Source organism: Artemia sp. Qi Xiang Cuo, chromosome 6 (assembly GCF_049724085.1).
Source record: "Artemia sp. Qi Xiang Cuo chromosome 6, ASM4972408v1, whole genome shotgun sequence".
NCBI classification, from domain to species: domain Eukaryota; kingdom Metazoa; phylum Arthropoda; class Branchiopoda; order Anostraca; family Artemiidae; genus Artemia; species Artemia sp. Qi Xiang Cuo.
The window spans coordinates 51,002,687-51,027,808 of record NC_142799.1 but is presented as its reverse complement, the minus strand read 5'-3'; the positions used below and the strand labels follow the sequence as shown (position 1 = coordinate 51,027,808).

The 25,122-nt window shown below is 34.9% G+C and overlaps 2 protein-coding genes and 1 pseudogene across 2 annotated transcripts in view; 2 read left to right on the top strand and 1 right to left on the bottom strand.

Moving 5' to 3' along the window:
- LOC148951343 (testis-expressed protein 10 homolog) overlaps positions 1-5,325 on the top strand; it is a 48,811-nt gene extending 43,486 nt beyond the window's left edge. Inside the window, exons 9-10 of the mRNA XM_089090242.1 lie at positions 2,879-3,068; positions 5,188-5,325. Coding sequence (XP_088946368.1) covers positions 2,879-3,068; positions 5,188-5,248 — 251 coding nt within the window. The 3' untranslated portion in view covers positions 5,249-5,325. The remainder of the gene's footprint in view (positions 1-2,878; positions 3,069-5,187) is intronic.
- A 4,225-nt stretch (positions 5,326-9,550) lies between these two features.
- Positions 9,551-9,787, top strand: LOC148951342 (cysteine-rich protein 1 pseudogene; annotated as a pseudogene).
- Positions 9,788-13,754: 3,967 nt separating this feature from the next.
- On the bottom strand, positions 13,755-23,268 carry LOC148951341 (transforming growth factor-beta-induced protein ig-h3-like). Its single transcript, XM_089090241.1, has 3 exons — positions 23,117-23,268; positions 15,771-15,893; positions 13,755-13,926 (listed from the first exon to the last, which is right to left on the bottom strand). Exons 1-3 carry the CDS (start codon positions 23,232-23,234, stop codon positions 13,823-13,825), a joined length of 345 nt encoding a protein of 114 aa, XP_088946367.1. The 5' UTR covers positions 23,235-23,268; the 3' UTR covers positions 13,755-13,822.
- Positions 23,269-25,122: the final 1,854 nt, after the last annotated feature.

Genomic DNA, 25,122 nt, shown 5'->3' with positions numbered 1-25,122 from the left:
TTTGAAAAATCTTCTACAATCAAACACCCAAAGAATGGAAAATTTTATTGGCAGAATTTCAATTCACTTCAACTATAGCAATGTTGAAATGAATTACTGATGGACAGATCAGTAAATATGATTATCAGCCATCGACTTCTGATCAAACGTAGTCACGCATTCTTTATATTTTTTATTTTTGAAAAAAAAGGTAAATGCTAAGCTGGATGGTACTATTTCCTGTATTTGAATTGTTTTTGCTGATTTTACTGCGAAGCACTCCTACCAATTTTTGCGTGACTCTTCCCTCACATCTCTCGCAGAGTATGTCCTAGCTGTCTATTTTGGGGGTTGGTATCTGATCTAACTTCTCTGGGCAGAAAGGATCCCTAAAAAATTTTTATCACAGCATTTACAAGAACGGGCTGTCGGATCTCGGCTAAAATCGGTGGAAATTAAGAGCAAGTGCTCTGCTTGTAACATTCTGGGGCAGAATCCTAATCCTAACTCTGTCGGGAATGGGAGAGGGGTCTGAATTCTTGTAATTAGGCCATCTACCAGAGTAGGTCATTAGATTTCAATAGAACTTGATGAGAAGCAAAAGCTGGTTTCTTGTTTTTGCCTTTTGGGATTTTGGACACAGTTTGACCTTTGCGGATAGACGATAGGGTATCTCTAAAATCTAAGGACACCTACTAAAATCAGGTCTCAGATAACCCTGGTGTAAAATATGAGCATGTATCCTATTTCTGACCTGTTGGCGTCCCTACTTGATCCAGCCTCGGGATGAGGGGGGGCTCTTAAATTCTTGGCATTGCGATATCTATCAGGACAGTATGTTATCTCTGAATTAAACTTGGGTAAAAAGTAAGAGCAATTTTATTGCTTGCGCCGTTTTTGATATGACATGGTCTTACCTCACGAAGAATCCTATTTATGCGCTCTAGGGCTGATCCACCTTCTATGGGAGAGAGAAAGGGGTTTCTTATTTTCGTCGACAGGACAAGTACCAGAGATACATTTGCATCTCAGTCGATCCCCTTGAGAAGTAAGAATAAATGTCTAAGCTTTGCCTTTAGAGAGCCAGTACCTGATTCGATTTGGGGTTGGGTCCTAATTTTTTGTCGTCCCGACATCTTTCGGAAAGTTTGTCTGATCTCAATCAAAATCTGTGCAGAAGCCATGGATTCTGACATTTTGGAACCTGAGTCTAATCTTTGACAAACAGGGGCGAATCTACAACATTTTCACTGGGGGGGGGGACGGGTCTACTTTCGGATATTCAAGGAGCATGCTGTATAATAATTTTTTCTTCACATTACTGGGTGGCAACTGCCCCCCCCCATGACCCACCCGAACGACGCCCCTGTTGTAAGAATAAACTCTCGTAATTGGGGCATCTATTAGAAAAGATTGTCAGATTTCAGTCTAACCTAATGTAAGGTGAAAGCTAATTTATATTGTGTGCCTTTTCGGATTGGTTCCCTAATAAACCTTTTCAATGGGATGGGATCCATTAATTCCTATCATCCGGCTATTAACGTGAAGAGGTTTTAGACGTGAACAAAATGTTTGCAACTAGAAGTAAATACAATATGAGCTGTTATATATCTGTTTCAATTTTTGCTAAGATGGGCCCCTTCCTATTTGTAAACCAACCCTTCTGTTGTTGCTTTAAAGCCGTACGAAACTGACCATTATCGATTCATTTAAATAGGACTTATCTCTAGAGCTATCTAATTTTGAAGTAGACGCGAAAAGAGAATAAGTTTTTCCTCTTGAAACATAATAGCATATCTTTTTGCAAATTTATCTATGGATTGCTGCTGCTACAAAAACTTTATGAGGCATTCAGATTATTCAAGTTGTACAGGAATTCAAATTATTAACTAATTTCACATCATATAAATACACTCCAAACGGCTTATTGCTCTATTTATCAGTTGTCTTGAGAAGGATCTCTTTAATTCCCAAGCCGTCAATAAATCTCGATCTGATTGTGAGATCGCAGAGGAGACGGGTATTCATTGCTAGGGAAGGAAAGGGTAGTAAGTAAGGTCCTAACTCCAGAAAAAAAATACAGAGGAATTATATGTTCACGCTTTCTTGTTAAAGTTAGTATTTGTAGAAATGTTTGTTGAGCGCAACTGAACAGAAAACATTGTCTACCTAAAATAGGTAAGACGGCTTCTTTCGCCCTTTGTGATTATATGTTGTCTCGGTACATTTGGTCTTTTTTGTACCTGTTAGCTCTAAAGTCGCTTTGTTTTGGCTCAGAACCCATGAGTGCAACTGAACAGACAACGTTGGCTATCTAAAAGAATAATACAGTTTCTGGCCCTTTATGATGATCATACTGTCTTGGTCCTTGTTTTTTTTTTTTTTTTTTTTTTTTTTTTTTTTTTTTTTATTGGTTGTCTCTAAAATCTCTTTTTGTGGTCAGAATCTTTAGGGTTGTTCTGCATCTACTGCTCATTAAAGAATCTTATTTTAGTGACATAGAGCAGAGCTGTTCCTAGGGTTGGTGGTGCCCGGGGCAAATTTAATTACAGCGTCCGCCTTCCGCCTCAAATATAAGCCAAAAAGCCCAATCAAAGTGAAAAATTGTATCAAAGTGGGCAATTCCCAGCTGCCCCCCCCTGCAAGCCATGGTGCCCGGGGTAAATGCCCTGGTTGTCCCCCCCCCCCTCTAGGAATGGCTATGCATAGAAGTGACAGTGACATTGATGTTTTTTAGTGTTTACTTTGTGTGCTTATTTGTTGTTTGTTTGCTTGAATAAACCCCGTTTTTAAATTGAAAGAACTTTACATCTTGTTTTTGCTATTATCCTTAACCGTTTCAAAAAATATGTGTTTGTACAAAATGATTTTTTTTTAAATATATGAATAAATCCTCCAGATACACTTTGTTCAGTTTCAACTGAAGGTGCGACTGAGTCAGAATCACTGAGGCACGGGGTACAATTGACTGGAAATGCTGCAATTCAATTTGCACGGAGTGGAGATGTGACAACCGCTCAAGAACTTTGTAATGCTCTTGGTAATTCACAGATTCATAAAACCTTCAGCCTTGGCCTTAAAACTATTGCGTAAGTGAAAATATAATTTAAATCTTTTATTTGCTAATATTATAGTAGTTTAACCCGCGTGCAATATGACTCTTTGAACTTCTACTTTTTTAAATCATACTGAAGGTGTTCTTAATTAATTTTTGTATATACCTTTATATTTAGAAGAATATGATTGAAGGGGATGTATTTTGGATTAAAACAAGTTTCTAACCTAAATTGTGAAAATAAAATAAGTATCAAAACAAACTATATTCTGTATGAGATGATCAATTCTTTATACTTTATGCTAGTATTATTACAGCATGTTTCTATTAATACTTGTAATATTGCGTCTAATATGTATACTGTACGATACGAACAGTGGCAGTTCTGGTCTCTCTTGCGCCCGGGGCAAAATCTTGATTAGAACCCTCCCCCCGGTCCCCAAAAAAATTTCAGGCCGAATTTTAACGAAGATTTCATTTATTAATAGAATTGTTTATTGATTAATTAATAATTTATTCGTTGATTTATAGTATCTTATTTTAATTATTACTATTATTTAATCATTTTAAAATGTAATTATTATTATTATTTATTTATTTTAATTAATTGATTAATTAATATTTTTATATTAATTAATATAAAATTAATTTTAATTACTTTCATTTATTAACTGTACCCTCTACTTTATTGAATAAAAATAAAATTTCAAAAAATACATAATGATTATAACCGTTAGATTGTTTATTTGCGATTTTTCGCCCCCTTAAAATTTCTGTGCCAGGGGCAAGTGTCCCTATGTCCCCTCCTAAAACTGCCACTGGGTACGAATTACTCTCTATTTATTTTTTTCCTTTTTCCCTTTTTACTCGATTCGCCCAATTTTTGTTGTTTCGCTCTCGATCGATAGTTCTCAGGTGTAAATTTAAAAATATACAATACTGTTTTTTCTACTAAATGCCAAAAATACTCTTTTCTTGAAAATCACGGTCTTTTTTGTGTTTTTTTTACCCTTTTTTCTCTGATTATGCACCAATCTCTCGATATTTGTTGTTTTGCGGTTGTGCCTTATATCTCAGGTGTAAATGTAAAAATGCAAAAATAAAATCATCTCTATTTTTTCTAGCCTATCACTTACAAACTTAGGGTAGTGGTTCGTCTTACTAGTAGGCGAGTATGTTGATGAGGAATTGATTTTCTTGCCGAACTTCTTTCTTCTTAGGTCTACGAAAAAACGTGATCGATAAAACAAAAGTTACACTAGTACTAATGTTTTATGTCTTTCGTGAGCTCAATATTTTTTTTTGTCAACTGGGAGGTAGCCTTAGTTGCTTAATGAACCAGAAAATGAGATTAACTTTACTTCTTTTCAACTCTTTATAAAATTTTTGGTTGCGTCGAACTGATGCTCAAAAACTGATCGTTTTTCAACAAGACTTTCTCTTAAGAAATTAGTATTTTGGGACATTTTGGCTCAGTTCAGCATTTACGCTAAGCAAATAGTTCAGATTTTGTTTCGTTGGAGTTTTCTACCCAAATATTCTGCACAGCAATAAAGTAATACATTTTTATTGGAAAAAATATGTATCAACTGCAATAAACCCGAAAAACATTAAATCCAGCTGCCCATATTAAATAAATGGCTTCATATGAATATATTTCAAGTTAGTCTTTGCAAACGCCTCGTTATTTTTTCAAAATCCTGGTTTTTAAAACAAAATATTGTAGAAGGGTATTTTTTGTCAACTTTCTCTGAACTTCGGGCCAAAACATTTTCCGTTCTAGATTCAATTATTCCCATAACTTGTAACATTTTGCTTAAATTTATATTAAGACATTAATACAAAAGCATTAGTCACCAACGTAGGAGGGACCGTTGACCCTGTCCCCCACAAAATCTCAGACTTGTTCGATTTTCCCTCTTATCTCTGTAGAATTTTCTGACAATTTTCAATTTTTTAAACCTTCTCCCCCGATACCAAATGGCTATGTGATCCTGAAGCAAATTTTTCTGTGTCCTTGATAAGCATGTAGAACACATTTTTCCTGTTGATTTGGTAGTTTTATTAAATTACTTTACCATATCGATAAACCGACATTGTCGAATTGATGCAAATGAGTCAAATTTGGATAATTGGGTTCTTTTTATTTTTAGAGAAGCAGAAATCGAAAATAGAAGCGAAACCGAAACAGACTTCTGGCCATATATTTACTGAATTTTATCTGTTCTTGACGAATAAATTTACTATACAAATATATTGATAGAATATTTAATAAAAATAAGTAAAAATCACATAAACTTATTAATTTGAACCTTATGTCTCCGTATATGCAAGATAAAGGAACTGTAAGGAACGGTAAGGAAAGGTAAAGGTAAAGAACTGTAAGTAAGGAGCGACTCGGCTCAATATTCACCGAAACTCTAAAAAACGGAATTTGCCTCATTTCAAAATGAGGAAATTTGCCTCATTTTCAAAAAAAAGCCCCCCCCCCTAAAAGTCATAGAATCTTAATGATAATCACACCAACAGATTCAGCGCATTAGAGAACCCTACTGTAGAGGTTTCAAGCTCATATCTGCAAAAATGGGGATTTTTGTATTTTTTGCCAGAAGAAAGATCACGGATGTGTGTTAATTTTTTTTTTCAGGGTGATCTTATCGACCCAGTGGTCCTAGAATATCGCGAGAGGGATCATTCGAACGGAAGTTATAAGTTGTAGTGCCCTTTTTAAGTGACAAAAAAATTGGAGAGCAACTTGGCCCTCTTCCCCGCTCATTTTTTCCCAAAGTTCCCCAATTTTGATACAGTCAAACAATCTAATAACTCTGTCTCTGAGGATGACTTAATCCCCCATAGTCCCCGGGGGAAGGGCTGAAAGTTATGAACTTTGCCCATTGTTTACATATAGTATTGGTTATTGGGAAGTATACAGACCTTTTCATGAGATTTTTTCTGGTGGGGGGGGGGGGTTACGTAGGAGGATCTTTCCATGGGGGGAGGGAATTTTCCATGAAAGGGGCGCCGGATTTCCCAGCATTATTGAAAAAACGATCAGAAACCAAATAAAAAAAGCATGTTTTTTCAACTGAAAGTAAGGAGCAACATTAAAACTTAAAAACGAACAGAAATTATTACGTATATGAGGGGTTTACCCCCTCGTCAATACCTCGCTCTTTACGCTAAAGTTTTTAGTTCTTTCAAAAGAGCTATTTATTCTAACTAAACGATCTTTGTGATACAGGGGTCATTATTAAAGAATTGGAACAAAATTCCAACTTTAGCGTAAAGATCGAGGTATTGACATAGGGTCAAAACTCCTTACGTATATCGTAATAATTTCTGTTCGTTTTAAGTTTTAATATTGCTCCTTACTTTCAGTTGAAAAAACTTTTTTTTATTTAATCAACTCACAGGCACGAATCAATACCCAACTAGGGATCGTTACTAAGACCTAAGGCTGTATTCACCAAAAAGATAGCCTGGGCTGCCCCTGCTCAGCTTTTCAAATGCAAGACATTTTTCTTCAAAATTAAGTAAAATACTTCAAAATTTACACTAATTTGCAACTTATTTGAAGCAAATCTTAGATATGGTAAAGAAACCCTGGAATAGTAAAAAATTAGTCACAATTACATGGCCGTATTTCAGATCCAGCATTAAAGACAAGGAGCTTCGATGCGGGATTCTTTTTATACTTGTTTCTATAGGTCCATAAAACCTAGAGACTGCTAGGTCTCTAGGGATACTGAGATTTCGACGAGACCGTACTGAGCGAAGTCGGAAATCTCAGTGCTTCACAACGTCCAAGTCATTGATCATTGGAATTATCAAGATTACAGAATCTAGCATATATTTGAAAGTATAAAACACCATCTGCCATCCAGTGTTTCTGGCCATAATCACCAATACTATGTAGTTAACTAGCACCAGATCTGTTGGTAGGACAAGCTCCAAAACAAAAAAAAGATTATTATTTACTCCTCTGTGAAAAGAGAAACCTGCTGATCACATAAAAAAAAACCCTTGCTTGGCTAAAAGCTTTAGGTAACAGAAGAATTAGTTCACGTGATTGATTTCAAACTAATGATTAGCTGGGAGTTAAGAATACTTATCAATTGACCATATTTCACTTTGCCGCCACCACCTGGATTAGTTCACATTAATTTCCCTTTTCTTCACCCTCATGACTTGCTTCACAACTTATATTATTGATTTGCAAGATAAGAGATCAATTGTATGTATAAACATATGAAAAGTGGTTCGTGTTACGAAAAATGAATTTTTTTCATAATTTGATATGAAATGCGGAACTGATCCAAACTGATCCAAAGGTGCCACTGATTTTGTCAAGGGTCAGCTATATAAATTAGAAATCTTAGATAAGATAGAAATGAAACTGTTTTTGAATAATAAACAATTCTAGTACTGTGCAGGATTACGAGATGACTGTACCTTTTTTCCCTTCGTTTTTATGTGATTAGGGTAAATGGGATTTTTTTGCCAACTAGTATAGAGGATTTCAGACAGTCAATCAGGTGTCTTTGTGTCTTCCGAAAAATTAAATAAACAGCTGTTGGGGAAAACTAATACTCTCAGTGAAATAGATGGTCTTGGAAGCACTATAATCAGGTAGTGGTGTAGAGTGTGATTCTAAAATGAAGGTTTACCCTATTTCTTAGATTAAAATTTTTTTTTCTAATTGCACTTATGTAACGACGGGGATCAATTCGCTATTTCATTTTTGGCTGAAATCTAAACTTCATTCTTGAAATAAGTATTAATGTATCTAGGTAATATTTACTTTTGAAACGATGTTTCTATGTCCCATTGCTTGAAAAAAAATCCTTGTGTAAATCTCTTTTTAAGATTTACTTAATTACAAAAATTAATTAGACATTCAGTTTAGAAAACCTCAGTTTTTACGCGTTAACTACTAAAAATCGAATTTTAAATATAATACAATTTTGAATGTCGAAGTGATTTGTCATAGGTGCAGTTCTTCAACTTGTGTTACAAGAGATAATTCAAGGACTTCTTGCAAAAAGTAATCTGCGTAGTTATGTTGTTTTTCAAAGCGAAAGAATAGAAGAATACAATCTGTATGCACAAAATTTAATGTCAAAAAGCGTCATGGCTTGTACAGCCATCTTGAGTAGGTGGGACAAAGCTAAAAAAAAAAAGAAAAGAATGCTTAAATGTAATCCTTCAAATTTCAAAAATATGATTTTCATATCCGGCAAAACAAAGGTATTTTTGCCTATCTTTTATATTGTATAAGAAAAAGTGAATCAATCAGCAATTTTTATAGAAGAAGAAGAATTTCAAAGTAGATACACTGATGTCTAGTTTCTCTAGTGTTTGATTCATACCAGCACTGCCATTGGCAATGAAATATTGTAAATATTGCTCATGTGAATAACCTCTTGATTTTACTTATAGAAAATGCTACATATCTTCAAAATAAAGTCTATTGACTTATGAAAAATGTAGTTCAAAATAAAAGATATAATAGAAATACTATGAAAAAAGTAAAGATTCAGGGGGGGGGGGTTTACGTGAAAAGAACTTTCCACGGAGTAATTTTCCGCAGGGGAAGGAATTTTCATGGAGGGGGAGCCGGATTTCCCGGTATTATTTAAAAATGAACAGATATTAAATTAAAACAAAAATTCAACTGAAACTAAGGAGCGACATCAAAACTTAAAACGAACAGAAATTATTACGTATATGAAAGGGGCTACCCCCTCCTCAAGACCTTGCTCTTTACGCTAAAGTTATCACTTTTTGCCCCAATTATTAAGAACGATTCCTGAAACAGAATTCCCCTTTAATTAGAATAATAAGCTTTTTTAAGCTTTTTTAAATTTTATAAAAAAGTTTTGATGTTGCTCCTTATTTTTGAGAAACTTGTCTTGTTTGTTTTATTTAATTACTTACAGATAGTATTTGTTAATTGGAACATACGGAACAAGATTTTAAAGAAAAGTAAAGAGCTCCATTAAAATAAAAATGAACAGAAATAAAATTAAATAATCTTCAAAGTAAAAAACTATGGAGTATAATAGAAAAAAATATATGATTTTTGTTCCATGAAAAATACTATGTCAGTAAAATGCGAACAGAAATTGATTAAAAAAAACTTTTTCCACGAACAAGTTTGTCAAAGGAAAGTAAAGAGATCCATTAAGCCAAAACTGAGTAGAAATAAATTCAAATTCCGGGGGAGGTGTATTTTCCGGGGGGTAAACGCATAGAACCGACAATAAAATAGAAAAAGCTGTTGTAATTGTTTAGTCGACAGAACGAATGTTTCAGTCTTGATAGTTTTTTTTTTTTTTTTTTAATAAATCTGTTTATTGTATAAATAATTTTGAAATTGCTTATCTAAAAACAAATAACTAAACAATTTATTAAAATGAAACAAATTTTTTATATTTGATTTAACTTGTGATGTGTAATTAAATTTGTATAGTCAACACTATGAAGTTTATAAGAGTATTTTAATACTATTGAAAGATGCCTAACTGTCCGCGTTGTAATAAACCTGTGTATTTTACTGAAAGGAAAGTATCGCTTAATAAAGAATGGCATAGGCAATGTTTGAGGTGTGAGAAAAGCAATGAAGTGCTAACTCCGGGAAATCATGCTCAAACAGACGGAAAACCTTATTGCCATGTTCCATGCTATTCTTCACTCTTTGGACGGGGAGGACTTGGTTGAGGTGGGGCAGAAAGCCATAAGTATCAAATGTAGATTTGAAGTATGTATTGCTTAGATCCCAGAATGACTTTTATATAGGGCGAGAATTTTTCGGCCAAAATGGGGCAGAAAGAGCACAGAACGCTGATTCTACAAATATATTTATTGCCAAGAGCTGAAACGTCTTCTATTCCGGACGACCAGGTTTTTTTCAAAATTGGAAAGAAAGTCGTTAGAACTGAGCAATGACTTGAAACACACTCTCAGTATCTAGTTTCTTGAATACCTTTGATGACATGAAATCCAAGCTGTGCGTCATTTGTTTTCAAAAGGGTTCTTTGATTTTTTATTACTATGAGCAATAGCTCAGCCTAGCTATGAACTATTTTAAGGGAATCATCTTAATATAAAAGAAGTTTTAAAAATATTTTTCGGGTAAGTAGTATAATCAGGGGCATAAAAGCGTCAATTCTACTCCTGACAATTTTTCACTATGTAGTACATAGTCAAAAATTGCATTCGGTCTTAACCGTACCCTTTTTGGTTAATATGGACATTGGCTGGTCCTTTATTTAGCTGTAGCTACTGCTGCAACCACGAAAAAAAAATGAGGACCGAAGCTTTTGGAGGATACACTTTGATAGATCTATCTCACGTCATTAGCTGTAATTTTTCATTCCATCAATTTGCTTTAAATTCCAGCGTATTTAATTGCAACTTTTTTTTATTTTAATCTTAGATGGTGGATCATCAGCTTCCATGTTGTTAGTGACTCAGTATATCTTGAAATGGAAAGATATTTGCAATTTAGAGGATAACAAAATGTCCTTTTCCGTAAACTTTTTCTTCCTTCATACGACAGTCTCACAATGTCATATTAACAGATGATTTGAACTGCTTGAATTTATGATTGTACTGAAAGAACCATAACCGTTTTATTTGTTTCAGATTTTTCAGGCTTTAAAACTGGTGAAAAAAATACCTTTAATCGCTGTTTTTTTTACGGAAATTAAAATTCAGCTCAAATTAACTATTTTAAGGTTAACTATCTATCAAATTGACTATCTAAGAAGCCTTGAGTTTAAAGTATATTCTTGAACTCTTGCAACCAAACCCATCGTGTAGATATTTCATTTTATTGCTCACTGTTCAACTTTGGTGAAAAAAAAGGATTAAAAATAAAATAGGTCAAAGCAATTCAAAAGCAGTAAAGTTGATAAGAGAATAACTTATTTAAGGTAAGAAAAAGTTTTTTTCTTTCTTAGCCGAAATCGGGCCAATTTTGCGAAACTATGAAAAGGCAAAAATAACCAACTTCGTATTTTACCATAGGAAATTCACTTAGATTTCGGGAAAAAAAGACAGAAATAAGATTAGAATATTGTTCCAAACTCAACCGAATCTTCAACTTTTTTTTTTTAATTTGTGGTATGAATTTATATTTTGATTCAACTTAAATAACTGAGAAAAATCATTGCGAGACTTCCTTCGCAGAATTTACAATTTGTACCAACGAATTTTGGACCTATATTGCCGGATCTTGAAGTTGGTATCGAAATCGGATAAAATTTGGATTTTCTGAGATTTTGTGGTAGCCACTCTTTTTTTCTCAGATTCAGTGTAGCTGCGGACTATTGGTCCGAATTTCAAGAAGCTTGAATTACGATCCCCCCCCCCCCAGTCAGATATAGAAAGCGTTGCATTTAATCGCATTGCAGCTTCATTTGTTCAAATTTTGTCCTAGTTGACGCCTTCAAACTGGGTTTATTTTTTATACGAGGTATTTGGAAGAAGTAGTTGTCTCTTGCTTTTCTTCCTCTTCCCCTGTACGAACTGAGTCCAAACTTCTTCTGTGTTCTGCTGCAACAAAAGCCTCTTCACTATTGTAACACGCACTGTGTTGAAAGGTATGATACTGTGTTGACATTGTTATATTGAAGACAACAACAGGTATCGCGAAAGCACAAACACAGAGGGAAGTGAAAGCTACCATTTTTTTTAAAGGGCTTCAACAGACTTGTCTTTTTATTCGGATTTGAACGGTATGTCATTTAAGATCTTTCGAGTAGGTTTGAAACTCCTTGATGAGAAAAATCAGCTTATCTGGCAGCGCACTGCTGTTCCCCTAAAAATCAGCTATATGCCACCGACAAGGGAATTGCTGTGTGTCTCATCTAATAAAAATACGTCATCTACATTTGTAAGCTTTCAAATTCGGTTTCTATTAGTCAAATCTTTGTTATAATTTTGTTTTGAAAGAACAAGAATAAAAGTTTCGCAAGATTTCTTATATTTTAAAATTGTTAAAAACATAGTCCAAACTGTATATTTCCCATACATTTTTTTTTCATTTATTGATTTTGTTGATGCTCTACCTTTGCTCTTAAATCTACTATATTTGAACAAAAGTTAAGTTTTAAAGATTTGAAGTTTTCAACATAAATTAGCTAGGATAAAAGTGTCTTTTTTATTCTCTTTCATAACTCAACAATCGGGAGTAAATAACATTTTATCCCTCAAATCGCTTAAGGGTATATATTAAATAAGGAACCCACTGGATCAGGGAGCAGAGTCACTCAAATGTGACATCATCCGCAATTGTGCATCATCTTGCATGCGAAGACGCTGTCTTTGGTCAAAAAAGGATTTAAATTTTAACACTATGTAATTGCCAAAGCACGTAGATATAGAAATTACCTTCTAAACAGTCTCTTAGACAGCTCTCTATGATGTTCCAGTGTCCAGTTAACAGTAGAGGGAAAAAAAAGAAAAATTTGGCAAACAACGAGCTCTAGCCCATAGTAACTGAAACATTAAAATAATCTTTAGAAAAGTTGCTTATCTGGGGTATGGTGCCATATTTGACCGACTACTGTGTCTAATTCTCTGGAGTTCATCTTTTACTATTTCAAGTAAGAAAATTTCATAGGCTTTTTCCAGTGTGTAAATATAATAAGAGCCAAGTAAACTCTCTCATCATCTTTAAAATGGCATAAAAAACATAATTTAACATAAAAATTAAACCGTTTGTTGAATAGTGAACCATTCCAGTAATGTGCAGGATAGCCAGATAATCGCAACTTTCCCCCTTTTTTTTATGTGAATAGGGTAAATAGAACTGTTACCAACTAGTATAAATGATTTCAGACATTCAGTCACGTGCCTCTGCTTCTTCTGGTAAATCAAATGAACAAATGTTGCGGAAACTTAATACTTTCAGCGAAACGGATGGTCTTGGAAGTACTATAGACGGATAATGATGTAGGGTGCAAAATTAAATATAAAAAAATAATTATAGTTGTGCTTTTGTAACGACGGGGATCAATTCATCATTTAATTTTGGGCTAAAATTTAAACTCTATTCTTGAATTAAGTATTAACGCATCTAGGCAATATTTTACTTTTGAAATGATATTTGCGTGTCACGCTGCTTGGCAAAAGAACCCTTTTTTAAACCCCTTTTTAATTTATTCAACTCAAAAAATAAAGGATAGATTTAGTTTAGGGAACGTCAGTTTTACCACTTTGACTGCTAAAGGAAAAATTTGAAATGTAATACAGTTATGAATTAAACCCTTTTTGAATAGTGAACCATTCCAGTAATGTGCAGGATATTTTGGGCAACAAAGACTTCTTGCAAAAAAGTAATCGGGGTAGTTTTTTGTTTTCCAAAAGGAATACAATGGACAAAAATAATGTCAAAAAGCTTCATGGCTTATAAGCTACAGCCATCTTGAGTAGGTGAGACAAAGCTGAAAAAAACAAAGAATCCATAAATGCACTCCTTTAAATTACAAAAATAATTCTTTCATGATCCGGCAAAAAAGGGTATAAATTTTCGTGTCTTTTAAATTATATAATCAAAACTTAAATCAATTAGGAATTTTAATATAAGAAGAAGAATTCCTATGTAGATACATTGATGTCTAGTTTCTCTAGTATTTGAGTTATACCAGTACTGGTATTGGCAATGAAATATAAAAATATTTTTCATATGAAAAACCACGGGGGTTGTGCGACATACCTTTAAAAATAATGTTTAATGACTTAAGAAAAATATAATTCAAAATAAAAGATATAATAGAAATACTATGGAAAGAGTAAAGAATCAACCAAGTGAATAACGCCATTCGTCGCTAAAATGTCAGCCTCTATTATTGTAGAATTAGTATTGATCCTCAACTTATCTGTGCCTGAAAAAAAACAAAGACAGATTAATTCTTAATAAAAACTGACTTATTATTTTCTCCGTTAAAAGAATTAGCAAGTGTTTTAGCTCACTTTAGTTTACTTCACGTCTTTTTTCCTTTATGATTCTTCAAAAAAAAAAAAACTGTAGGTCAGACAGAAGGGGTTTCAATTATCGCTTATACAAAAAGTAAATATAAAATATGTAAGATTATGCTAGCAAAACTTCCAAAAATGGGCTTGCTCAGGAAAAACTAGATTTTTTTTGGCGTCTCTCTCTCCCTTCCTTTTTTTATCTCTCGAATGTATAATGATTTCATAAAGCCTTAAAAATGGTATTTTTGTTGGAGTTTTTTATCATGGGCTCTGTCTTTTTTCGTCTTTGGAATCCTTGAAAGAGATTGCGGAAGTTACCAGCATTAAGAAACAAGACATTTGAATGATTTTATTTTTGCTCAAGTGATGAAAAAAAACTTCAGAAAACAACGAATAAAAAATTTTGTTTCTACGAGTGAATAGTCAAGTCTCAAAATGAATAAAAAAAATTGCTCGTGTTAGCAAACTATAGGTATTACAGCCTGTATCCACGAATGAGCCTGCAAAATGAGTACCTTTTTGGGAATTAAGTAAAAAAAAGAAATTTTTTAAACTGAAAATAAAGAGCAACATTAAAACTTAAAACGAACAGAAATTATTACGTATATGATGGGGCTGCCCCCTCCTCGACACCTTGGTCTTTACGCAAAAGTGTTTTAGTATTTTTAAAAAAAGCTTCTTGTTGTTCTAATTAAACGAACCTTGTGTTTCAGGAGTCATTCTTAAAGAATTGGGACAAGATTTAAACTTTAGCGTAAAGAGCGAGGTGTTGAGGAGGGAGAACCCCCCCCCCCACATACGTAAAGCTGAGTCGCCAAAGAGAAAGCAGGACATAAGAAGAATTTTGTATAGGAATTATGGCAACTTCTTCCATCGCAAAATTTCCCCTGAAAAATTCACCCCCCGGAAACTTCCTTTCCCATGGAATATTCTCCCCGTGGAAAATATCTTCTTCAGGGAATTCAACCCCTCCCCCTCCACCCGAAAAATGTATGAATACTTCCCAATATCAGATACTATACGTAAACAATGGGCAAATTTTATAACATAAAGACCTTTCCCCAGGAGCTGTGGGGGGTCAAGTTATCTCTAAAGGCATAGTTTTTTTTACCTTTCAAGTATGTTGAACAAAATGACTATCTCAAAATTTTGATCGAACGATTTGAGAAAAAATGGGTGTGGTAGGGGGCCTAGTTGCCCTCCAATCTTTTCGGTCACTTAAAAAGGCACAAGAACTTTTAATTTCCGTTCGAACGAGCCCTGTCCCGATATTCTGGGACCACTGGGTCGATACGATCACCCTGGAAAAAAAAATAAACAAACACTCATCCGTGATCTTTCTTCTGGCAAAAAATACAAAATTCCACATTTTTGTAGATAGGAACTGGAAATCTCTGCAGTAGGGTTCTCTGATATGCTGAATCTGATGGTGTTATTTTCATTAAGATTCTGAAGCTTTTAGGGGGTGTTTTTACTTTTTTTTCAAAAATCAGGCAAATTTTCTCAGGCTCGTAGCTTTTGATGGATAAAACTAAGCTTAAGAAAACTTATATATTTTGAATCAGCATAATAAGGCAATTCTTTTAGTATATCTGTTGGTACTAAAACTCTATTTTTTAAAGTTTCGCTTACTACTGAGCCGGGTCACTCCTTACTTACAGTTTGTTACGACGAACTGTTTGAAAGTACCTAATAAACGAATTATCTATAATTTTTAATTGTAAGTTATTGGTAGCTTCAAAGATACACATACCTTCTAAGTCATCTAAGATTGTAACTTCAACATTTTTGGAAGGTGATAGTGTTTCTAAGTGTTGCTCATTTTCAAGACTTCGAACGAAATGGATTCCATGAACAATGTGTGAATAAATCAAATCTGAAAACAATATCCGTTGATCCAACATATATCAACACTCTAACATCTTACAGCCAATAACTCAGCCTAAATTGATATTTGCCACTTTCTACAGTAGCAAAATCGGTTGTGCTTATACTCAATAAATTCATAATTCGAAGGTGCACATGAATAATGTTAATGAAAGAATCGCAATGCATATTAGTTCTAGGGGTTAAAGTTAATTAAAAGACTGTTTTTGCTGTCAAAATCCTTGCTGGTGACTAAAAAGACGTTATGGGAAAAGGCAGGTAATAGAGTTACTAAGATTGGTAGAACCGCTTTGAAATATACCAAAGAATGGTTACAAGAGTATGTATCATAGGCAGCACAATAGTGCTGCCTAAGTAAAGAATGATGTTGGCAGAATGTATTATTATTTTTTTTCTTGGTTTTAGACCAGGGCACTTCGTATCGAAGAAGTTGTCGTAGAAACTTCGAAAAGGGCTCATTCAATTGGAAATTGGAGTGGCTTGGGCCCTTTTTAATAGTCGAAAGTGATTGGAAGGCAAATAACACCCCTTCGACGCCCACCATTTCCCGAAACACATCCAATAAAAATTTTGAGATAGCCATTTTGTTCAGCGTAGTTGATTTCCAGATAGAGAATATGTTTTTGAGTAGGTCACTCCCCCACAACCCTCAGGGCAAGGGTTCTAAGTTATGCCCTGGGGGCATATAAGAACGATGTTGGCACAATGTATTATTTATTATTTTTTTTCCTTTAGACCAGGGCACTTCGTATCGAAGAAGTTGTCGTAGAAACTTCGAAAAGGCTCATTCAGTTGGAAATCGGAGTGGCTTGTGCCTTTTTTAATAGTCGAAAGTAAATGGAAGGCAACTAACACCCCTTCCACGCCCACCATTTCCCGAAACACATCCAATCAAAATTTTGAGACAGCCATTTTGTTCTGCGTAGTTGAGTTCCAGATAGCAATTATGTTTTTGAGGAGGACACTTCCCCACAGCCCTCAGGGCAAGGGTTGTAAGTTATTCCCTGGGGGTATATAAGGTTTTTATAGAAAGTGTTGTCGTAGAAACTTCAAAAAAGGTTCATTCGATTCAAAATTCAAAGAGCTAGTGCCCTTTTAATAGTCGAAAGTGATTGTAGGGCAGCTAAACCCCCTCTCACGCCCACCTTTTCCCCAAACACATCCAATAAAAATTTTAAGATAGCTATTTTGTTCAACGTAGATGAAAGTTCTTGAGATTAGGTCTTTGAAGATGACACCCCCCCCCCAAAGCCCTCAGGGCAAGGGTTTTTATAGAATGCGTTGTCGTAGAAACTTCAAAAAGGGCTCATTCCATTGGAAATTGAAATGGCTAGCGCCCTTTTTAATAGTCGAAAGTGAATGGAAGGCAACTAACACCCCTTCCACGCCCACCATTTCCCCAAACTCATCCAATCAAAATTTTGAGATAGCCTTTTTGTTCCACGCAGTTTAAAGTTCAGGAAATTATACCTTTGAGCAGGACACTCCCCCCACAGTCTTCAGGGCGAGGGTTATAAGTTATGCCCTGGGGGCACATAAGTTTTTATTGAAATCTTTGTCGTAGAAACTTGAAAAAGTGCTCATTCGATTGGAAATTCAAAGGGTTAGTGCCCTTTTTAATAGTCGAAAGTGATTTGAGGGCAACTAACCCCCCTCTCACGCCCACCTTTTCTCCAAACACATCCAATCAAAATTTTTATATAACCATTTTGTTCGACGTAGTTGATTTCCAGATAGAAACATTGTTTTTGAGGAGGAAACTCCCCCACAGCCCTCAGGGCAAGGGTTGTAAGTTATGCCCTGGGGTCATATAAGGTTTTTAAAGAAAATGTTGTCGTTGAAACTTAAAAAAAGGCTCATTCGATTGCAAATTCAAAGAGCTAGTGCCCTTTTTAATAGTCAAAATTGATTGAAGAGCAACTATCCCCCTCTCACGCCCACCATTTCACCAAACCCATCCAATCAAAATTTTGAGATAGCCATTTTATTCAATGTAGTTGAAATTTCTGGAAATTTGGTCTCTGAGGATGACCACCCCCCCTCCTCAGCCCTCAGGGCCAGGGTTGTAAGTTATGCCTTTGGGGCATATAAGGTATTTATAGAAGGCGTTGTCGTAGAAACTTCAAAAAGGGTTCATTCGATTGGAAATTGAAATGGTTAGTGCCCTTTTTAGTCGAAAGTAATTGGAAGGCAACTAACATTCCTTCCACGCCCACCATTTCCCCAGAAACATTCAATCAAAATTTTAAGACAGCCATTTTGTTCCATGCAGTTTAAAGTTCAGGAAGTTATACCTTTGATTAGAACACTCCCCCCACAGTCTTCAGGGCAAGGGCTATAAGTTATGCCCAGGGGGCATATAAGTTCTTACTGAAATCTTTGTCATAGAAACTTGAAAAAGGGCTCATTCAATTGGAAATTCAAAGGGCTAGTGTAATAGTTTTAAAAGTGATTTGAGGGCAACTAACCCCCTCTCACGCCCATCTTTTCCCCAAACATATCCAACCAAAATTTTTAGATAGCCATTTTATTCAACGTAGTTGAAAGTTTTGGAAATTAGGTCTTTGAGGATGACAACCCCTCCAACCCCACAGCCCTCAGGGCAAGGGTAGTAAATTACACCCTGGGGGCATATAAGGTTTTTATAGAAAGCGATGTTGTAGAAACATCAAAAAGGGCTTATTCAATTGGAAATTGACAGGGCTAGTGCCCTTTTAATAGTCGAAAGGGATTGAAGGGCAACTAACCCCCCTCTCACGCCAACTAATTCCCCAAACACATCTAGTCAAAATTTCGAGACATCCGTTTTGTTCAACGTGGTCGGAAGCTTTTGGAAATTAGGTCTTTTAGGATGATAACCCAATCAGAGCCATCAGTACAAGGGTTGTAAGTTATGCCCTGGGGGCATATAAGGTTTATATAGAAAGTTGTAGTAGAAACTTCAAAAAGAGCTCATTTGATTGGAAATTGAAATTGCCCTTTTTAATAGTCGAAAGTGAGTGGAGAGCTATTAACCCCCTCTCACGCCCACCATTTCCCCAATCACATTCAATCAAAGTTTAGAGATAGCCATTTTGTTCAACGTAGTTGAAATTTCTGGAAATTATGTATTTAAGGATGACAAACCCCCCCAAAGCCCCCAGGGCAAATTTTGTAAGTTATGCCCTGGAGGCATATACATTTTTTGTAGATAGAGTTGTCGTAAAAACTTCAAAAGGGGCTCATTCAATTGGAAATTGAGAGGGCTAGTGCCCCTTTGAATAGTTTAAAGTGATTGGAGGGTAACTAACCCTCCTCTCACGCTCACCATTCCCCCAAACACATCCAATCAAAATTTTCAGATAGCCATTTTGTTCAACGTTGCAGAAAGTTCATGAAATTAGGTCTTTGAGGATGACAACCCCCCCCCCCAGCCCTCAGGGCAAGAGTTGTAAGTTATACCCTGGGGGCATATAAGGTTTTTATTGAAAGTGTTGTCGTAGAAAATTCAAAAGGGGTCATTTGATTGGAAATTGAAAGGGCTAGTGCCTTTTTTATTAGTTTAAAGTGATTGGAGAGCGATTAACGCCCCTCTCACGCCCACTATTTTCCTAGACACATCCAATCAAAATTTTTAGATAGCCATTTTGTTTAACATAGTTGAAAGGTCTGGAAATTAGGTCTTAGAGGATGACAACCACACTCACAGCCCTTAGGGTAAGGGTTGCAATTTATGCCCTGGGGGCATATAAGGTGTTTATAGAAAGCGTTGTCGTAGAAACTTTTAAAAGGGCTCATTCGATTGAAAATCGAAAGGCTTAGTGCCCTTTTTAATAGTTGAAACTGATTGGAAGGATTGACATTTTTATAGTAAAGATCGATGTGTGTATAATGTATTATTTTTTTGCTGTTGTTGTTGTTTAGACCAGGGCACTTCGTATCGAAGGCGTTGTCGCAGGAACTTCGAAAAGGGCTCATTCGATTGAAAATAGAAAGGGCTGATGCTCTTTTTCATAGTCGAAAGTGGTTGGAGGGAAACTAATCTCCCTCCCACGCCCACCTTCCCTTTTTCCTTTATGTTTAAAAACTAAATTTTGCCAATTGCCAATAAATGCTGCCAAAAGACTAAGTGTTAATGCTAATTCCCAATAAGGCATCTCAGCAGTATCCCAAGAACGACTGAGGTTATTGTGTTCAAACTTTCGGGGCTACTTCGGCTCTTAAAATTTAACTAAATCAAAATAGCGTAAGTGTATCCAAGCTATCAAAGAAAGTAAGTAGATTTTTTTGCGAACGGTATCAACTTTGCCGTTTCAGATTATCCAGAGGAGGTATGCAACGAAATTAAACACTATTATTTGTGTCCACGTTTTTCAAAGTGTTTATGTTGTTAAAAAATGCAGAAAATTTTTTTCCAGCATACAAATAACTTGCCAAATTATGAAGTCTTAAAAAAACGAAAAGATTTAAAGAATTATTTTCTTTTTCCCTGAAAAGACTATGTCAATATAAAACGAACAGAAATTAATTAAAAAAAAACTTTTTCCACAAAATAAGTTTTTCAAAGAAAAGTAAAGAACTCCATTAAACAAAAAATGAGCGTTCCCAAGGCCAGAACATAATAATCCCAAGGCCAGAACTATGCCTTCCCAAGGCCAGAACAAAATTTGCACTTTACTAAACAAAATACAAATGAATGTGCATTGTCAGTTTAATATACATATACTGATATATAGTAATCAAAATGTTAATATTATTTGATTTATTAAAGTTATAAAAGTAAAAACACTTATATTTTTTCAGTAAAGTGCAAATTTTGTTCTGGTCTTGAGAATGCACAGGGGTTTTGCGCCCAACTTATGTTAATTTCTGCTCGTTTTGAGTTTGACTCGGTTATTTATTGTAATTTCTGTTCGTTTTGGGTTTCATTTATTTATCGATGCTGATATGTGGTAGTTTCACGCTTGGTAGATTATATGGTTTTATTTTTGCTCATTTTTTGTTTAATGGAGTTCTTTACTTGTCTTTAAAAAACTTATTTTGTGGAAAAAGTTTTTTTTATTAATGTCTTAAAAACAGAGATGTTAAGTCCTGCTTTTCAGTGTACTTCTTACTGTCTTCGAAATTGAAAAATCAAGGAAATATTGACTGGAGTTATCCTATCACTCTTCTTTTAATTTTCGTCCTTCTGCAAGACAGATAAAAAAAAAGGTAAAGTATACGGCATTGGACTTTATAGTCCCTACCGGTGTTGCTGATCTCCGTTTCATGGCCCTTCGGCCATGAAGTCCAATTGAAGGTTTAGGGCCAGCCATCCTGTTCTTTCTCATACCTTTCCTAGCACCTTCTTCAGATTTCTCCAGGTACCCATTTAGAGCTTGGTCGACTCTGGCTGAGCTTACAGAGTCACGCCACTGAGCCCCGTTCCAAGTGAAATGACCAGCCCATGTCCTTACGGAAAAAGGATTTCAGCTTCAGCGTGCCAAACACTCGGCTAGGACGACAGGCTCTTCAGTTTAATTTCTATATTTGAATGTCTCATATTCAGTTGAATATAATTTGAGTCATTTAAAATGCTTATGTTTTCAAAAAAAATCTGAAAAAATGTTGTTTCTTTATCTTGTAGACTGTGAATATTTTATATTCTTTTCTTTCGTACTACTGTTTTCCTTTTTGTCAGGTTGATTTATTGCACCTACTAGCTGCTCTATTCTGCTTCGGCACTTGCGCAGTTCTGTTTTGTCCCGCTATATCTCTATAATTTTTAAATAGGTGCTATTTGACCTCTTTCATTCAAAAAACAAATAGACACCAGCTCTAGATTCCAGTCAATTGGTTCAAAACGGAAATTTTATCTCACAGTCTTTAAAAAGGTGAGTCTCACTGGTTTTGGATCCTTTGAGAATTTTCAGAGGCACGTTTACTACGTAAGAGGTATCTGAAAGTAGTGGGGATTGGGATAAAATATTTCATAACTTATATCGTGTAGGCTCTTTGAATTTGAAATGACCAAAAGCTACGTTCAGCACCAAAGGTTTCTCTTTTGTCCCTTGCGAAAATTAGCTATTACTTCAGAAGGGTTTTTATCCTAATTACTAACTTACGGGGGTTGTGTTTGCCTCTTAGGAGGTATGTTAGATTTGTGTTCGCTTGACAGAATTCTTTCCAGGCGTAATTTTATGTTTTTGGACTCGATGACATCGAAACATTCATGTGTATTTATTTATTAACTATAAAAAAAAAACAGTTTAACCTATGGTCAGCTTTTGTGTTCGTTTAAGGCTGTATCTACAGCGAATGCTACAAATAAGGAAATTTTTCCAAAACACATCCCGAGGGACCTCTATCATTCAAAAAACAAATAGACACCAGCTCTAGATTCCAGCCAAAACACATTCCGATTATTGAAGTGTTGAGTTATCCAAAATAAGTAACAATCTAAACCAGCTACAAGGTTTGGGCAGTTTTTGTTCGAAGTTACTCTTATGTAATAACTATAATGGTACAATTTTTGCTTTATATCTAAAAAAAAGTGCAATTGAGGCCTCTCGGGACCTCTCATGGTTTACTTATCAGTGCAGAAGAGCTGCTAGCAGTATAAGGAGTATCTAAATCGAATCAGTTGAAATGTATACGATATAACTACCATTTGTGACGGTTTGTATGAACCATTTGTATGACGATTTGAACTTGACTGCTAAATGTTTGTAAATTAAAAGTCCGTATGTTCAAGAACTGTATATATTGGTTATCTTGAATTAGTTTTGGTGTTTCTACAAAGCAACGGATAATTGTCTATGCAGCTTTCAAGAATTATGGATCATGAAGGTCTATTAATGTTCTCGTCTCCATTCCTTTTCGCTCTCAATCGACCTGAAATATTCGTAAGAGATAGATAAAGAAAGCCCCTTGGCTTTATAAAACACTATAACTTTGGATCAGACTCTGGTGATCCTGGACCTTGAGTCTGGGTAAGGTATTCAGGACTTCACTTTGAATTTTTTTTTCAAGCTATTTTGTATATTTACTTCTTAAGTTATTCAGTGACTCCAGCTTTAAAAGTAATGGGAAATGGAAGATAGGAACACAAAATCACCATTTAGTACTAGTTGAGAGAAAGAAACTTCAAAAGACTTTACTGGTATCTATTAGATTGTAGTGAATCATGCTTGAAAGTTTTATCAACATTTGGAAAGTGGAGCGTGGCTTCTCGAGGACTTTGTGTAAATTTACCTTGTATAAATGGCATCACTTTTGAGGCATTAGTTACCCTGCTAAAAAGATATTCAACCATTGCTGTCTTGCTCGGCAGAAAAATTGTAGAAAAATCTTCACTTGTGTTCTTCTGCATTGTAGTGTTTAGGATCTTCTTAAATAGATTGTAAAATTCTGAAATAGAAGTGTACATTTAGTCAACATGCTCGTAGGTTATACGAAAGGATATACGTAGGATATACGAAAGTATTGAAAGGTTTATTGCAGAAATATACTACATTCTAAATAGACTAAAATATACATAATGTAAAAATTGTGGGAGCTAATGACCCCTCCCCCAAACCTCGTATTTTCCCGAAATACATGTGGTAGAAATTTTGAAATGGCCATTTGTCGTCACAGAAAATTCAAAAAGAGCTCATTTGATTGGAAATTGAAAGGGCTAGTGCTATTTCTAATAGTCGAACGTGATTAGAGGGTAACTACCCCCCTCCCATGAGTAGTTACCTTGTATACAGTTTCAGGGGTACATGAAAGGGTACAAGAAATGGGGCAAGATAATAGTGTATGCAATATAAAGGGTACATGAATTGCGCAAGGAAAGCCCATGCCTGAGACATTAGACTTACATGTGAATATTTTAAAAGTCGGCACACTATAATGGATGTTATGAAACTAAAGTCAAGGTTTTTTAAACTTGGCAAGGTATAATGTAGTTAAACATGTTTTGAGAGTATGGTCGTAATAATATAATTTAAAGCAAACAGGTTTTTTTTCTGTTATTGTTGTCAATTGCACAATGAATGTACGTCATGAGTTCACGTGCACATTCTTAAAAAACTGGTTATAAAGTAGTCAAACATGTTTTGGGGGCATGCACAAAATTATGTAACTCAACCATAGTGGTTTTTCGAGGTAACATCCGTTTTTTTTTCGTCCTTGAAATATCGTATAAAATGGTCATGCATTAGAATTTAATTTTCATTATGTTTTAACATATCGAGCATAGTACACTGGATTTTATTAACTCTGAAACAATGGATATTTCTATTTTCAATGTGAGTATAGTTTACTGAATTTATTTCCAGATAAATGGTATTTTACCAGTAAATTCAAATTTCAGGGGGACTTAGCCCCCCTCCCCTCCAACAATACAAAACCTTAAAATATGATGAGTATATTCGATAGAAAACGCTAAGTATGCTTTTTTCTATTATGAAAAACAAAAACCCCCTCCCCCATTGTTTTGTTAGGAGCATAATTCTGTACTTTTACATATCTCGTTCAAAATGTGGCTTTTCCCAATTGTGTGTGTGTTTAAGATATTCCGTCTTTTTCCGGTCTACCTAAAGACATCTGTGCCTTATCTTGTTAGCGAGAGTGACAATTTCCAAAGAACCTTTTATATGTTCATTATCTAGAATTATTATTATTACCACATGCCAAAGCATAGTGCCAATAACTTCCTTGAGAAAATAGATTCTTGTTGAGGTCAATTAGGCGAGAATGAAGCCTTTGATATGTGATATGTGAGTGATGTTTGAACAATGTAATCAATTTAAAACAGGGTCTAGCGTTACCGTACACTAAACTCGGAATTGACTTTATAATGCAAATTATTTTATGGCAAGATGTTTTTTGAAATCTCCCATCCCCCCAAACTCAAAATTTTCCAAAATTTTACTTTAGAATCCTTTTTTTAAATATTTCTAATGTGCTAATAGATATAGACTCCTACAAACATCAGAAACAGCTTTATAGGCCAAATTATATTATGGGGAGATGTTTTTGAAATCCCCCTTCCCCCCAAACTCAAAATTTTACTTTAGAAGCCTTTTAAAATATTTTTAAAGTGCTACTAGATATAGAGTGCTAGAAATATCAGAATTAAATTTATAGGCCAAATTATATTATGGCAAGATGTTTTTGAAATCTTCCATCCCCCTAAACTCAAAATTTTCCAAAATTTTACTTTAGAACCCTTTTTTAAAATATTTCTAAAGTGCTAATAGATAAAGACTCCT